This window comes from Emydura macquarii, unplaced genomic scaffold (assembly GCF_026122565.2).
Source record: "Emydura macquarii macquarii isolate MOO-44397 ecotype Brisbane River unplaced genomic scaffold, CSIRO-AGI_Emac_v2 contig_554, whole genome shotgun sequence".
In the NCBI taxonomy this organism is placed as follows: domain Eukaryota; kingdom Metazoa; phylum Chordata; order Testudines; family Chelidae; genus Emydura; species Emydura macquarii.
The window spans coordinates 6,173,577-6,189,044 of NW_027130691.1; the positions used below are offsets into that span (position 1 = coordinate 6,173,577).

General features: G+C 39.7%; 2 protein-coding genes across 3 annotated transcripts in view; one reads left to right on the top strand and one right to left on the bottom strand.

The window, feature by feature from the left end:
• Positions 1-9,476, bottom strand: part of TMEM120B (transmembrane protein 120B) — a 63,724-nt gene extending 54,248 nt beyond the window's left edge. The window contains exons 1-2 of one of the 2 annotated variants that reach the window (XM_067539598.1): positions 9,433-9,476; positions 880-982 (exon numbers count right to left, since the gene is read on the bottom strand). In XM_067539598.1, the coding sequence (XP_067395699.1) occupies positions 880-982; positions 9,433-9,435 (106 nt within the window). In that variant the 5' untranslated portion in view covers positions 9,436-9,476. Of the gene's footprint in view, positions 1-879; positions 983-2,166; positions 2,872-9,432 lie in introns of those variants that run through there. The other variant, XM_067539599.1, reaches the window with a different exon arrangement.
• Positions 801-14,671, top strand: MORN3 (MORN repeat containing 3). Its single transcript, XM_067539601.1, has 5 exons — positions 801-1,089; positions 3,791-3,948; positions 8,758-8,917; positions 11,857-12,041; positions 13,796-14,671. Exons 1-5 carry the CDS (start codon positions 945-947, stop codon positions 13,862-13,864), a joined length of 717 nt encoding a protein of 238 aa, XP_067395702.1. The 5' UTR covers positions 801-944; the 3' UTR covers positions 13,865-14,671.
• Positions 14,672-15,468: the final 797 nt, after the last annotated feature.

Below are 15,468 nucleotides of genomic sequence, written 5' to 3' on the forward strand. Positions count from 1 at the left end.
ATGCTGCTTGTGGAAATTTACAGGAATAAGATGGAGTCCAGGGTCACATGAGTGACTGGTGACTCATCAGGTATATCCCTGGCTTCTCTCCCTGGGCCCTTTGTACCTGCGAATTTTCTTAATGGCCCATTAAGCAGGCTAGTGCTGCAGCCATCCTGTCTGGGGTGTCACCCAGACACAGCACAATTTGAAATACAGATATATCAAACATATCCATAACTTCCATTACACACATAACACATGAACATAAACATCATCATCTTATTTAGCACATTATATAGCCTTTTTAACAGTACCTGACATGGCATATCTCACATGAATTATTATGATTCTGACGTATTGATGTTAAATAACATAATAAATGCCCCCCCAATCCAGCCAGCATCACATGAATGATGATGATTTACACAATTTGAGGATCTACCCAATTGTCTTTTCAGATATATTTTAGTATTTTACATGCTGTATTTAAAGAATTTCCTTTTCCCCCCCCAGAAAGCAATGATTGTAGTGATTCCTTAAAATGTTAAGTTGATAGGCTTTCTACCTCATTTCTTCAGTTTGATTCTTCTAAATGATAAAACCTTGTCTTGATTAAATATGGTGATAGTATTGACATTTGCAATACTTGCTGAAGACTTCCTGCACACATAAAATATTGCACACATAAAATGTATCCTATTTCAATCTATATTATTAATGTTGCCTAATACTTTGCACTAAAATCCTTTATTTTCAGTTGCTACTATTTTATGCTTAGGTATTTTTTAAGTTTCTTTTTCTGTTAGTTTTGCCTTTCGTTTACCTTTTTAAAGTGGCTACTGAAATATGTGCATAATAAAATGCAGCTTGTAAATTAAATGTTCTACTTGTACTCACCTTGGTAATGTCTCTTCAGTTGTGTTTCTGACAACTTTGTGTTTTCATTTCCAGCTAAGAACAATATGCCCATTGTAAAATATCCTAGGACCGTAGAGCCTCTCTGGAATGAATGGGACAGGAAGGCACAGAAATGTGGATTAAGACATACAATTTATGCTGTAAATGGGGATCACTATACTGGGGAATGGATGGACAATTTGAAGCATGGTAAGAATATTGCCTACTAGAAAGTGAACTATACCTTTAGATGTTCTTTATAAATTCCGAGGGGCAGAGACTTATGATTATTTTTTATCTGTTTCTAGAACACAATGTCCATATATATGGTGCTATATATTATTACATATATAATAAACTTAATCCAGACTGCTAAAATTTTGCTCAAGCACATTTTCATTTGTTAAATACAAATACTTATTTTCTGGTTTGAATAACTGCAAGTCAAATAAATTAAATGTTGCTGTGCACATTTATAGCAAAATATTACTGTGAAAATACAGACTGTTGCTTTAGTCAGTTATATGCACCTGAAACCACCTTGTGTGTATAATGGAGTACATGATGAGATTTGGGATAAGAGTTTTATTGGCATAAATTTCAATACATTGTGTATTCTGTATATGCCACCAGATTACAGAGCAAGTATGTTAAAAATATTTGAGAGTATTTTCAGAAATGTTATTGGTACTGGGTGGGATTTTCAGAAGTTCCAAAGTCTCTTAGGAACCAAAGTTCCATTGACTGACTGTCAATGAGACTTACGCTCCCAAGTCATTTAGATGCTTCTGAAAATTCCACCATCTGTGTGTTGGTGAGTGGGGGGACGGGACACTTCATACTGATAAAGTTTGTTACGTGGGTAAACTTGAAATACACATTCATGCTCCACCACTTCATGTTCTCTTTCCCTGTTTACTTCAGAAAACAAAGTGGAAATATCTACTAGAAAGAATGGAATTTTTATTGATATTATTTTGAAAAGCATATATATGTAGCTAGAAGCTGCTGTTGAGAAAAAAATATACAAAATCATCTTTAATGCGAATGATCTAATTTTCTTAGAGGCCTTTTGGGGGTGGTGACTGGTTGGGGACTAGTCATATTAGTTTAAGGTGAAAGTTAAGATCAAAAGGACAAATCACTAATTTAAGAATAGAAATTCTTATAAGAAGAATACAGTTAGCAAAACATAGATTTAAAAGACCAAACATTCAACGTTAAGATTACGTTTGTAGGAAACCCAAGCATTAAAAGTATTTAAATTCACTGATAAGGTATCCTTACCTACTTATGGATTTTGAGTCCGATGTTGCTTTGTTCGGTGATTTTGGTGGGGCAGTGCCAGTGGGAAAATAGAAATAATGGAAGCTGATGTGCAGTCTTAAATATACAGTGATCCTTTACTTAAAACATAGAGAACAATCCAGAGATTTTGGACATAGGTTGTTAGGACCTAATTTATCCCAAATTAATTGATTTAATAACATTCCCCCAAAAAGCTCCCCGTGTGCCACCTTCCCATTCCCCTCATTTTCAGGGACTCCCTGAAACTCCTTTGTCTCCCTCCTGCCAGGGGTTCCATGTGCCTCACCCCCCACTCATCCCATCCCAAGGTCTCCCATTCTCCACCCCACATGCCACAGGTTCTGTGTGCAGCCCCACTCCTACTTCCCCTCAAGTCCTCCATGTTAGGGGCTCTGTGAGCACCCCTGTTTGTTATTCATCTATTTAAAATGTCTCAGGCACGCAGAAACAATCCCATACAACTTAGGGAACCAAGGGAACCCACAAAGCAAATAATCAAAGCAAAACTTTGGGAAGAACAAATGGATTGAGAAGCGTGCATCCAAACTATTGGGTGACTGGTTAAGGGTAGAGTGGCAGAAATGAGTTTGTGAACAGTGTGCAAATAGAAAACAACAGTTAAATGCATCCTATAATTTATATTCATCCCGCTCTCCTGTTCTCCCATGCTGCTGATGGTGGTGGGACTAGGAATGTTTTAATTTTAACTGATTTAGCTTGTATGTCACAGCGAACCAAGTCAGTATAAATATACATTATAAACCCCAGGGTGGGATTTGGGAAGAACCCCAAAGTTTCAAAGCACAGAGAAGCATTCTAAAATGGAGGCACTTATCTGTGGAGTGCTATGGAGACTCCCATCAGGCCCCAGAACCCTTCCATTCCCCTTTACCTCTCACCATCCACTTGGGCAAGTCTAGAGTGCTGCAAATCCTGTCTGGTGTTATTGACCTTTGGCCTCTATGGGGCAAGTCCCCTTTCTGAGCCCCCTTTTCTAGGCACGCCCTGTCTCTTCTCTCCCCACTTTCATTCAAATTAACTTGACTTTATGGTTAATATAATTATTTATTGGCATTACAGTAGCATGTAGAGGCCCTAGTGGAGATGAGGCCTATTGTATAAGGTGATGTACAGACATATAGTAAGAGACAGCCCCTGCCCCAAAGATCTTACAATCAAAATAGACAAGACAAACAAAGGGTGGGAGCAAGGAAATAGTAGTATTCCCAGTTTACAGATGGTAAACTGAGGCACAGAGAGATTAAGTGACTCACCCAAAGTCACACAGGAAGTCTCTGATAGAGATCAGTAGTCCTTCTGACTTTCTGAATTACAATCTGGCCTCATTTAGAAAGAGCTGCAAGGCACACGTTTATCTGTGCCTTCTCATACTTTAGATTGATCAAACTATAAAATCTCATGTTCCTAGTTGACCAGTTAGATTAAAAGTTGTAGGCAGAGAAAAACATGGTATGTATCTCCTGTTTATATAGTTAATGACTCGTAATAAGTCTTGTAAAGGTGTCCAGATACTTTATAAATGCTTAGAATAACCATGTAGTAGCTTATATCTTACTGTAGCCCTTGTACTTTGTTACAACAGGTAAAGGTACACAGACCTGGAAAAGTACAGGAGCGATATATAAAGGTGACTGGAAGTTTGGAAAACGGGATGGATATGGAACATACAGCATTCCTGACCCTGTAACTAAAGAATACAAGAAAGTGTATTCGGGTTGGTGGGAAAATGACAAAAAATGTGTAAGTGATATTTGTTTCAAGTTCTTTGCTTGAAATGACTTCTCAAGATTTTAGCAAATGACAGGAGACCTACTCATGTCTCAAAATTAGCCAAAAATCATGGGGGAGATTTGGAAACAAAATAAAACAAGCCAAAAAAAAGTCTTAAAATGTTGATTTTAAAATTACATCTATAATCTGAGGCTAAACTGAAGGTATGAAGAGACTTTCAGGAAAGGAATGCCTGTGAGACCTATGAAAGCATAGTGAGGGTTATTTAGGGCTTTCTTGGCCTGCCAAGGTGGATGGCCGAAAGTATGACCTTCCCTCTCTCCTTAGCTCCCCATGTCCTTGTAATTCTATGTATGCTTTTGGTTTCCAAAACAAAATGCTTCAGTGCTTTGTTTATTTTTTTTTTTTAGTAGATACCAAAGAAGATTTAGTCTCAAAGTCAGCAGTGGAGTAAAAATATTCTGTCATTGCTGGGAGAAGGAATGAAATTAACCTCTCCTCTGGGTTTGAATTGTCTTTACATTTTAAATGGAATTGTGTGCTGTTGAAAAATTGTTAGTCCTGGAGTCTAAAATCCTTTATCCATAGAAAAGGCTCAACATAGGCAATAGCAGTTACCTGCTTGCCTACACAATAAATCTAGCCCTTTAGACAATTCACTTTCCAAGATCATTGAATCCTTGGTCTCTATGAAAATTGCCAGCAAGAAGGAGTAGTTGGACTGATGATCTTTTTAATGTGGGCACCTGTCCTCTGACCACTGGCGTGAGATCATATATAATCAAATAGCTGTCATATAATGACTACAAACCTGGATCATATTCAAAACTAGTTACAGAATTTTTCTCCACTCTGCATCCCCCAACACATCCACCTAGTTTTTACCATGTTGAATTGGGCAGAGGAAACTTGTTGAAAGAGCATGTATTGAAAGCATAGCAAAAAGGTGCAGCTTCTTAAAATAGCTCTTTTAGGAATTGATAGAGTATATTAGAACTATAACACAAGTCCTTTTGGAAACCAAGAGACTGTACTAAAAAATTGTCAGTGTTTCAAAGAGAGTCACTCTTCATAACAGAAAAACCACCCTTGTAATAATGATTGCAGTCTTCATATATGCAGAATCTTTTTTAGAAATATTTACTGGTCTGCCAGTGAAAACCTCCTTTTACTCTTTGTGTCTGGTTTTAAAATAAATTCAGAGTCTTATAGATCTAATTGGCAGGCACCTCCATAGCTCTGGACTCTTGAGAGAAGCCTCACTTCCCATTCTTTGAAAATATATTTTGTGTGATTGACCTTCAGTGAAAAATTTATAATGATATCCTGCTGCTGGTATTCCTTTATTTATATAAAAGATTCCCATTTGCATTCGTGTAGCTCAATAAAATTAACGTTCAGAAAAATCAATTCTTTCCAGAACTAATTTTATTTTTCTACTCAGATAAGACACCACTTTATTCCTCTGAGAAACTCATTAATATCAGGTAAACATTTCTGACTGGTAGGAATCCCCAGAGTAGGGCATGCCTTTTGAGGTTGCCTTTGGCTCTTCATAACAGGTGAACACATTATGTTTCCTATATAAAATAAAATTTGTGATCTTAATCGAGGAGTCCACTAACCAAAACCCACCAGTGGCACCAATTGATTGTCAATGTGAGAAGTGACACTAAGGACTGAACAGGTTTTGGAGACTGCATCACCGCAAAAAGTGGACCCTCCATGGTAGGATGGAGGCATATGGCAGGGGGGCAGCATGGATGAAACTTGGACTGATGTGCCTGTTCTATGGATAAACAGAATACTTCACTCTCCATCGCTGTCAATCCAACAACATTTGACAGTGCTAAATTAATTATGAAATCTTTAAAAAAGAAAGGAAGGAAGCAGAGAAGCTTTTGAGGAGAATTTAGTGTGTTTATTACTTTTTTAGGGAATGGTGTATATCCTCTGCTCTGAGCTAAGGTTGAACTGAGTTCTCTGTTTCTGTGCTGTAGTCTTTGAGGAGAAAAACAACAACAAAGTGTTTGTGTAGTTATTGTAAGTGTTCTCTGATCATAGAATCATAGAAGATTAGGGTTGGAAGGGACCTCAGGAGGCCATCTAGTCCAACCCCTTGCGGGGCTCTAAGGATGGAGCAGCTAGTTACAAGATAATGTATTATTAATCAGGAGCGGAACACTCATCTCAAAACTAATTCTGGTTCTCCAACGTTGTCTCGTTTTCTCCATTTAGTGGTTTCCTTTTTTAACAGTGAAAATGTGTCTGCTTTTGTTGTTGTTTTATTCTTTTTATTTTTGGATTTTGTGCGGTATTAATAAAACACAAAGGAAAGAAGGGGGTAGTTGTGGCATGCTTCTCATCCAAAAGACCCGTGGGAACTTGTAATTTCCCCCTCCAAGTTAATCCACTCTGGGGGATGCTTCTTGATTTGTGTGGTTTCCACTCTGGAACCACTCTGAAGGGCCCTGCTGTCTTTGTACCGTACTAACAGTTTACCTCTTCCACTGATGACCTCAGAGTGCTTTACAAACATTAGCTAAAGCCTCACATTACAAATACTAGTTGCGGTCTGTGAGGTTGCTAAAGAAATCTAACCCTCTTTTACAGCTGGATAGAAAGAGGCAGAGAGATTTGGTAATTGGCTGTCTTTGAGAGAAGGCTCCTTATTTCATTCAATCGTGCCAAAAATGGCACGGTCGTGAAAGGCTTCCCAATTGCCATCCAGGCTGAAAGGGAGGTGTGCTGGTGCACGGGAAGAGGGATGAAAATGGGGCCCTCCTAAATCTCCAAAGCCCTGTGCACTACATGGCATGCTATCAATTATTATTTACCTACAGTAGCGTGTTTCATTAGATCTCAATTATGCAGCAAGGCAGAGCTGCACAGAATTCAACAGCAGGTTCGGGGATCAGGACGTCTTTGTGGCTGGGTTTAAGAACTACACACAACAGCCTCCTTCTTATGTCCCCACATGCACTGGGTGACTAGGTCCCTTTCTGCTCCTGGAAGTCCATGGGTATGTCTACACTGGGGGGAAAAAAACCTGTCATAGTGAGTCTCAGAGCCTCAGTCAATTGACCGGCGCACTCAGGGCTAAAAATAGCAGTATAGACATTTCTGCTTGGGCCAGAGCTGGGCTCTGAAACCCAGTGAAGGAGGGAGGTCTCAGAGCCCAGGCTGCAACGAGTCCTGAGGTGCAAGACCGAGTCAGCTGACCAAGGCATTGAGACTTGCTGCTGCGGGGTTTTTTGGAATGTAGACATACCACATTTCCTCCAGCCAGCCACATGGACCCCCCTGCTGTGGAGGCTTGGACTGCAGGACAGGAGGAACTTACTGTTCCATTTCTCCCATTGATGATGCTAAGTGGGGGAATCCCGCCCCCTCTCAAAGCTGAAGGCCAGTCTACGTGGGGACACTCCAGAAAGTTAAGATAAATTAACTAATGGTCTGAAGTTAAAACACCTGTGGGCATTCCTCATGCAGAAGTGAAGTGGTGTAAATTCACTTTATTTTAGGGGATTAAGATAAAGTGAACTAAAGCCACTTCACTTCAGAATGAGAGCATCCACTGGGGGTTTAATGTGTGTTAATGTCACATCATTAGTTAATTAGTCTTAACTTCCCTGAGTTTCCCCATACAGTCAAGCCCTGAAAGAAGATCCAGGGGGGTGAGTCTTGGTCTTGCTGCCATCTCATTCTGGAAGGATCTCACGCTCATTGCTCTGTCATTTTATGTATAGCAGTGCAGGAGAGGCACAGGAATCTCACTGAAGCTTATATACACACATGCACCGCACCCGCGTAGGACCACAGAACAAAGAAAATGGCAGGAGACAAAATGGTAGGCAGAGAAGCTCAGGAGCAGAGAAGAAGGAACCATTTTGTAGATTTATGAGGTTATTTGACAAAAAGATTAATTATGCAACCATCTGTGTATCTGCAAACTGGCATTATACACAGGGTCCAGGGCTCTGCAGAGATTCATAAGGCCACTGGGGGATGGAGGGAGGAGTGATGTAAAACTGAAAAAAGGGATGAAATTTAAAAAAAAATGTAGGTTAAATATTGGGAAAATGTCCTGAGAGTGAGACTTTTCTCATGGATCTTAAGTGTCTATTCGAGATCCTTAGTCTCCCAAGAGTCAGTGGCCCATTGCTTGGGACTTTTAAGACTAACCTATTTGTAGACTAGGAAATGTACCATAGGGCTTGAGGGCCACAGAATCCGCATTTTAAAGGACATTCCGTATTTGGTGCCTAAGTCAGTATACCAGTAAGACCCACATTGTCCTATATTCCAGCAGTAATCATAAACTATGATATAAATGTATGATTTTGTCCTGTGTATGATTTTGTAGCGAGAATAAAACATTCTAAGGTAGAGTCCCTTAAAAATATTTTGTCCCTGACAATTGTCCTTTATTTCCTTGAAACATCGGTTATAGGGGTTGACCTGCATTAGCCAAAGGCCCAGTCAGGACTAGGTTACGTTCTGCTCTAATTTCTCCAGTTCTAAAATGACAGTGCATTAGATTTGGCCAGACCTGAATTTGTTTTGGAGACTCTCTCCCCTTCTACATATAGGGTAGATGCTTTTTTCCTTTTATAGTCATTATAAATAAATAGCATATTTACACTGGTTTGAATAGCTGTTGAGTCTGGATGTCATTAGCAATGTATAAAAATAATAATGCCAAGTTAGTGGCAGATCAGAGAACAGAACCCAGGAGTCCAGACTCTAAGCAAGATTCTCAGCATTAAAAAGAGGTAGAGTATGTTTAAGTGAGAACTGTAACCCTTGTAATTCTAGGGCTATGGAATTAAGTTTTACTCGGACATGGAATATTATGAAGGGGAATGGAGTGGCGGGAAAAGAAGCGGCTGGGGCAGAATGTACTACAAAGACGGATCCATCTATGAAGGCCAGTGGTTGGAAGACCATCACAGTGGCCAAGGAATGCTTCGCTTAAGTAGGTTCCAACAACTTCTACACTTGAGACATTTGCTGGAACTTTGTCTTGACCTCCAGCACCCCATTGTGTCTTTATTATGTAGGTAATACCTCCACCAGCCGCAATAATGACCTATTAGGGGTGTGGATTGCTCCAAACCTCTCCCCCCCAATTTTTGGTCTTGGATTCTGGAGAGAGGGGAACATCTGCTGGGTGGCATTGTTTTATCTCTTTGCTTCAGGAAGATGGGGAGTAATACCTGCCCCTATAAAGCTCTGAGTGGCACAAGCCAACACTCATATAACTTATGCTTATTATAATAGTAAATTACCAGAATGGGCAGAGAGGCAGGTTAGAGGATAAGGTACTACTTGTACCAGTGAAGAACAAATGTCTCTGTGATCAAACCAAACACTTGGTCTCCCACTGAAGCTTAAAAATTATCAAGACCAAAGTAAAAACAAGGACTTTGTAATAAATTACTTTGGGGTTGTAAATATATTATATAACGTGTTATGTAACTATGTGCATACCATTTGCCGATGGACTCCAGTAATTTCTGGCTGGATGCTGATATCTTAAACAGTGCCTCATTACAATTCTTTTGGCATAATAAACAAAGCTGATAATCAGTACCACTGACCCACTTCTTTTTTTGCTGTTGATGGAAAATCAACTTGAAGCACTGCTTCCATGTATAGTAATCTGTAACATTAACAAAAATTAACAAGGAATCATGTTCTGAGCATAAATTGATAACACAGCACTGTCAGTCAAGGGCCACAATTTTAACTTTGTGATGGCTGCATATATGACATGCCTGGGTTAAAGTAGAGTTAAAAAGTTGATTTTTAAAAAAAACATTTTCTCTAATATATATAGCTACATCATTGTTCCCAATTTGTCATGTTTGGTACCCCGGTGTTTGTGGGAGAAAGGGCTTTGGAAATGGGCCAAATTGGTTATAATTCTAACGCAGTGTTGGCAGTTTCCACAAACTGGAGGCTGGGAGCAGGGAGCCAGGGGCAGCGTGTTCTCCTGCCACCCTACAGTGTATGGCACCATTGAAATGATGATTCTGTAGATTTTTGCAGATCAAATTACACCTCCTTTACCTTTGTATTAGTAACTTGTCCATGCAATTACACATGCTCCCAGCCTGTCAAAGCTGAGTCATTGGCTGTTGTCTGCTTCGGAGCCCAACTACTTCTGTCACAGCCTGGAACTGATTATAAGATGGATTCCTTTTGGTTAAAATTAGCCAGCACAATTATTTGATGCCCACAAGCTTAATATATTCAGCTCAGTCTCTGGAAACACGCCCATGAGCTGAAAGCTTTGCGATGGGGAAAGAAAAGCTGTTCTTCAATGGAGGTCATGATGAACTACAACCCAAGATTAAATTGCTCAGACTGGCAGAATGCCTGGAGAGGATGATCTGGGCTAGGGAATCACATCAATTTACTGGCTCAGTTATAGTCCATTACAGGAAGGTTTTAAACCAGACCATAGCATTTGTACAACAGAGACCAAGGCTATGAACTATACTGTTTTGACTACCATGGAAAGAGTACAGATGGGACCTCTAATGTACTTCAAGGTATCCTGAGTGTTTGACAGAATTGGGCTATCAGGGGCAACCTCATGATTTTCTGGGTCAAGAGAACAGAAAAGATCAGAGCCTGAGTGGACTTTCTGGCAGGCTAGGTGCTGGATGAAACTTCATTAAATGTCTTCATTGTCCTTTGCTTCTTTCTACAAATCTAACCTAACCTATCTGTATAATAGCCACCTTCAAAAAGGTGTTCCACTTTCTATTCCGATGCCTTTACCAAGTGCTGGCAATTTTCAAACATCCTAATGTCCTCTGTCATGTTAGCTCACAGGTGGCACCATCACCACCAATGCAAAGAATGTTGGAGTTCACTTGGACCCACAGGTGCCTCCAACCAATGTTACAAGTAACAGACAGAAATGAACATTATTTTGGAGAGGGTGTGTTGTGGCCAGAAACACTGCAGCTGGGAAAGAGGCTCAAGAGTGGCCTGTTGTGAAATGATCATGATGGAGATCCCAGTAATATTCCAGCATCTCCCATAGGTAAAGTCCTACGTGACTGCCATAATCACAGACCTAATGCCATCCTGTGAAGGCTCTTTCACTTCCTTGCAACTCTGTCTTGTGTGTAGGTGGCATTCTTTCCTGTCCATCATGGTCTGAATCTAAAACAATATAGAGTATAAAACTCTGTGTAAAAAAGATAGTCTCACTTCTCTATGCAGAAAAATTCTAGGCAGTAGAGCTTAACAAATAATTTGCACATAGGATTTATCTAATAAATGTTGTATTTTTCTGTGCATGAAATGTCCATGAACAAATCACAGTTTTCTGTGAATATTCTTGAACTGTGGTTCATTCACAGGCTAACCGCAAGTACAGTATTTTAAATTCAGATTATTTTGATTAGACACAACCGTCACCTGATATATTCCTATTGCCTGATTAGATTAGCAGAATTCTTAGAGCCAGGATTCCAGTGCTAGTAGTTATGATTACAGTTCGGAATTTGTATTCCCGAACTTTTCTGCAACCTTTGTTTAAAATTTGCTATTCCTCTGCACTAAACTTTTTTACTTAGAATATTTGTGAAAAGTGAACGCAACATACAAGTGAACACAGTAAAGTGAATCAATGTAATGATTAAACTAAATATTTGTCTACATTTTTTGGCTGTTTTCTCCCAGTTCTATAGGGCAGTTAAAGTGCTGTTGAGGCCAACTGCACTCATGACATGCAGTGCTATCTCCATTAGATTTCCCCCCATGCACAGAGCCAGGCAGAAGTTTTACATATACACTGGCTTATCCATGTTTTGTGAATTTGTTTAATTTCTGGTCACCTAATGAAAATGTGCACCCGTTCATTGTCTGTCCATGTCTTTATTTGAACCATTACAGCAAATGAAAATCGGTATGAAGGAACCTGGAAAGATGGAAAAAAACATGGCCTAGGAAAGTTTTTCTATCTGAATAAAGGCCAGTTGTTTGAAGGTGTCTGGGTTGCAGATATTCCGAAGTGTGGAACTATGATTGACTTTGGCCGAGAAGAAGCTCCTACCCCTACACCATATCCAATCCCAAAGGTAACTCTGTTTGGAAATTTCCTCTTTGCGAACCGTGTTTTCATAGACAGCACAGATTACAGCTTCACCATTAGATTTTAAGCCATACATCTGAGTAACATTGCTTTCTTCGTGTGATTGTCCACATGGTTTCCATTGTTTGCATGCATGTGTCCCATTGCATGTAAGATTGGATTCCTTTGGCCAGCAACATCTTTTGGGGCTGCACCTGTGCTCTTTCCTCCCTTCAGTGCAGTTTAAAAAAGTCACCACAAACAGTGCTTGACCTAGTCCAGCTTCACCAAAACCCAACATTGTTACAATTTTTCCTCTGCTCATTCCTTTGTCTAGCTTAGATAGCAATGGCTTTGGAGCACTAGTCTTTTTTTTTTTTTTTTTTTTTGGGGGGGGGGGGGGAAGAAGTCTGTAAGTAGTAGGCACACCCCTGTGCTGCAGAAATAATAAACACTGGCTGCTCACTATGGAAGAATAGTCTAGATTTTAGTTTCAATGGAACATTTAATTGTGACTGGAAAGAGTACAACATACACAGCTAAAAATATTTACCTTTCAAGGGTTGGCAGAGGTCATACAACAGAACTGCCTCTTAAAATGATCTAGCCAAAGAGCAGCTGATGAATTAGCCTTTCCATTGAAGGAGGATGTTCAGTTATTTATTTAAATTCCCTGCAGATTAAATAACATCCACTACAGGCCCTGTTCCTGCTCTATAAACAAAGAGGAAGTATCAACCTCCACTATAGTTACAGCACTTTTCACCAGAATTAAATTAAAGTAAACGAGAGCCAACCAACACTGCACTATGGAAAAGATATGCCTAAATCTCTTGAGGCAAAAGTGTTATAAGGAACAGAATAGAAAAGACTGAAAATGTTATACAAATCTATGGAACATTGTTATACTGTGCTCAGTTCTGATCATCCTATCTGAAGAGAATAGAGGAGAAAGAGAAGGGGTCCAGAGAGACAGATGCCAAAAGTAGTTTGAGGCATAGAAGGACTTCTGTATGAAGAGACATTAAAATTATTGGTATCATTTAGAGAAGAGGTGGATGAGACGGACACTATGGAAGCATACAAAATAATGAATTGAACAGGAAACAGCTTTCTTCCACAACACACAGTTAATTTGTTGAGTGTATAAGATTTAAAAAATAATTAGATATTTATATGGATAACATCCACAGTTACATTAAGTAGGATTTTTTTAAAGAGGGAATATAAACCCTTATGGTTCAGAGCATAAATTAACCACTAATTGACTAGGATTAGGAAGGTTTCCTAGTAGGTAGGTTATTCCCTCATTTTCCATGGTGAGGTTTTTTTGTACCTTCTTTAGAAGCAACTGATACTGGCCACTGCCAAAGACAGTCCCCATTTCTTGACAGTAGACAAATAGGCCACAACTCACCTGTTGTTGTAACTTACCACATTTTTCCTCTTCAGTCTGTTAACAGGATCTGCAAGTCAGCGCCTACCATGCAAACCACTGTGGCAGGCCTTGGCTATACTTTGTCTGCAATATGTACTTGCTAAGGTAGCACCCATGCATTCTGTAGGTACTGAAAGGAAAAGTAATAGATAAGCGCTTGCGGTCATCATAAAATGAGGAAAGTAAAGTATTTTAGTGAAAGACTGCAGGATAAATTAAAGTCCAGTTAAGTGGGAGATTCTCCATTAGCTCGAGTAATCAGTATTTACAAATCCTGAGCTTCTTTAATTACATTGCATAACATATTTGTGTTTTTAATTTAGATTGAACTAGCCAATCCAGATGATGTTTTAGAAGAGTCCCAGGCAATGTTTGATGATAGCCAAGAATAAGAACAGGTTGCTGATAAAGATGTGAGAAAAGAACACAATCCTCAGAGTTTTTTCTTCATTTGAATCATCTTTCTAGATCCATACAAGTGGTATATTAGACTGTGTTTTCTGCAAAGCCCATTTTGTCCTCAAGAAATTAACCAGTTCTTCAAAACTGCCACAATGTGCATTTCATTCTGTATTTCTATTTGTATAGGATCCATTCTGCTCAGGAGTTTGGAAGCTGAAGAGGCCCTATAGGAAGAAATAATTCTGCCCATGAATAAACTAAAATGTAGACATTGGCCCTATATTATAGAAAATATGTCTGATTGTAAACCAATTTCCAGGCTGTTCTAATACCAGATGGCCTGGGTCAAACAGGCTGAAATCCAAGCAGACACTCTCTATACTTTCATGTTCCAGGAAGTCATGGCAACATTCTGGAAGGACTATATTTTTATTTTCTTCAAAACCATAGCACTAAATCAATGTAATGCTAGTCCTACTGTTACATTAAGAACAAGCTGGTACAGATGGGTCACTGGAGACACGTGCTGGCATAGATGTCAGCCTGGTATTGCCGAATGGAGGTGCATTTTGCTGGTGGATGTAATTAGGGTTTATTTGGACTTGCTTGACCTTCTTGCCTTCTGTACTTCCCAAGCATATTAATTGAGCTTACAATTTTCTGTACATAGGGTAGCATAACTGGAACTTGACACTTTAAAAGAATCTGTTTCATGCTGGACTGAACACCATTTAAAAAAAAAATCAAATGAAAATATGAGATGGGGGCTGGTTTGCAGCCAGACACAGCCAGACTCTAGTGTGTTAGAAAGAGGTCATTTTTCAGCAAAATAGCCATTCCCAAAACAAACACTACCAATAAGTGCCATTTTTACAATCATGTCCAGTTAGTTATGCGGGGACTATTTTGTCTCAAACTGACTGCTGGGCTTGCTCCAAAAGGGTGCAGGTTTCATACAAGAAATGCCTTATAATCCTACAGAAGTTATTTCTAGCTCCGTTTGAAAGGGAGGTAAAAGTCATCCATTATGATGCTTTGCATAGCTGAGGAGGATTTGTCTCACCAAACCCCAAATTAATTGGCTGCCCAGGGGAAGAGAGTTCGCCTCATATCTTGTGGAGCCACACCTATCACCCCCAGCATTTAGTAGCAGCTACAGCCCTCCATGTTCCCCTGGGGCAAGTTTTTTGGCCAATAGATTCTGAAGTTTAGTTGGACTAGTTACACTGCCACCCTCACTTCCACAGAGCGAGCTTCTGCAGAGGCCATTTCTGTGAGAGGCTGAAGTGATGGTGTATAGTGCCCTTGCCCAGCATCCTCTTGGCATACCTTCCCTACACAGAGGAATACCAGTGGTTCCAGGGATGAGTGGGCCTTTTGTGGCTGCATCGTGGAGATGGGAAGCTGGATTTCCCTTACATACTCCCTAGTAATCTATAATGAATTTTCAAAAACATTTTTTGAAATAGCCGTTCCTTTCTCCCTGTCACTATGAATGGTCTCAGTAGAAGCCACCACTGTACTTAAGGGCTGGTGCTCTAAATGAATATTGTCAGGCCTATTTGATAAAATTCAGCTCCCATGCATAGCTGGG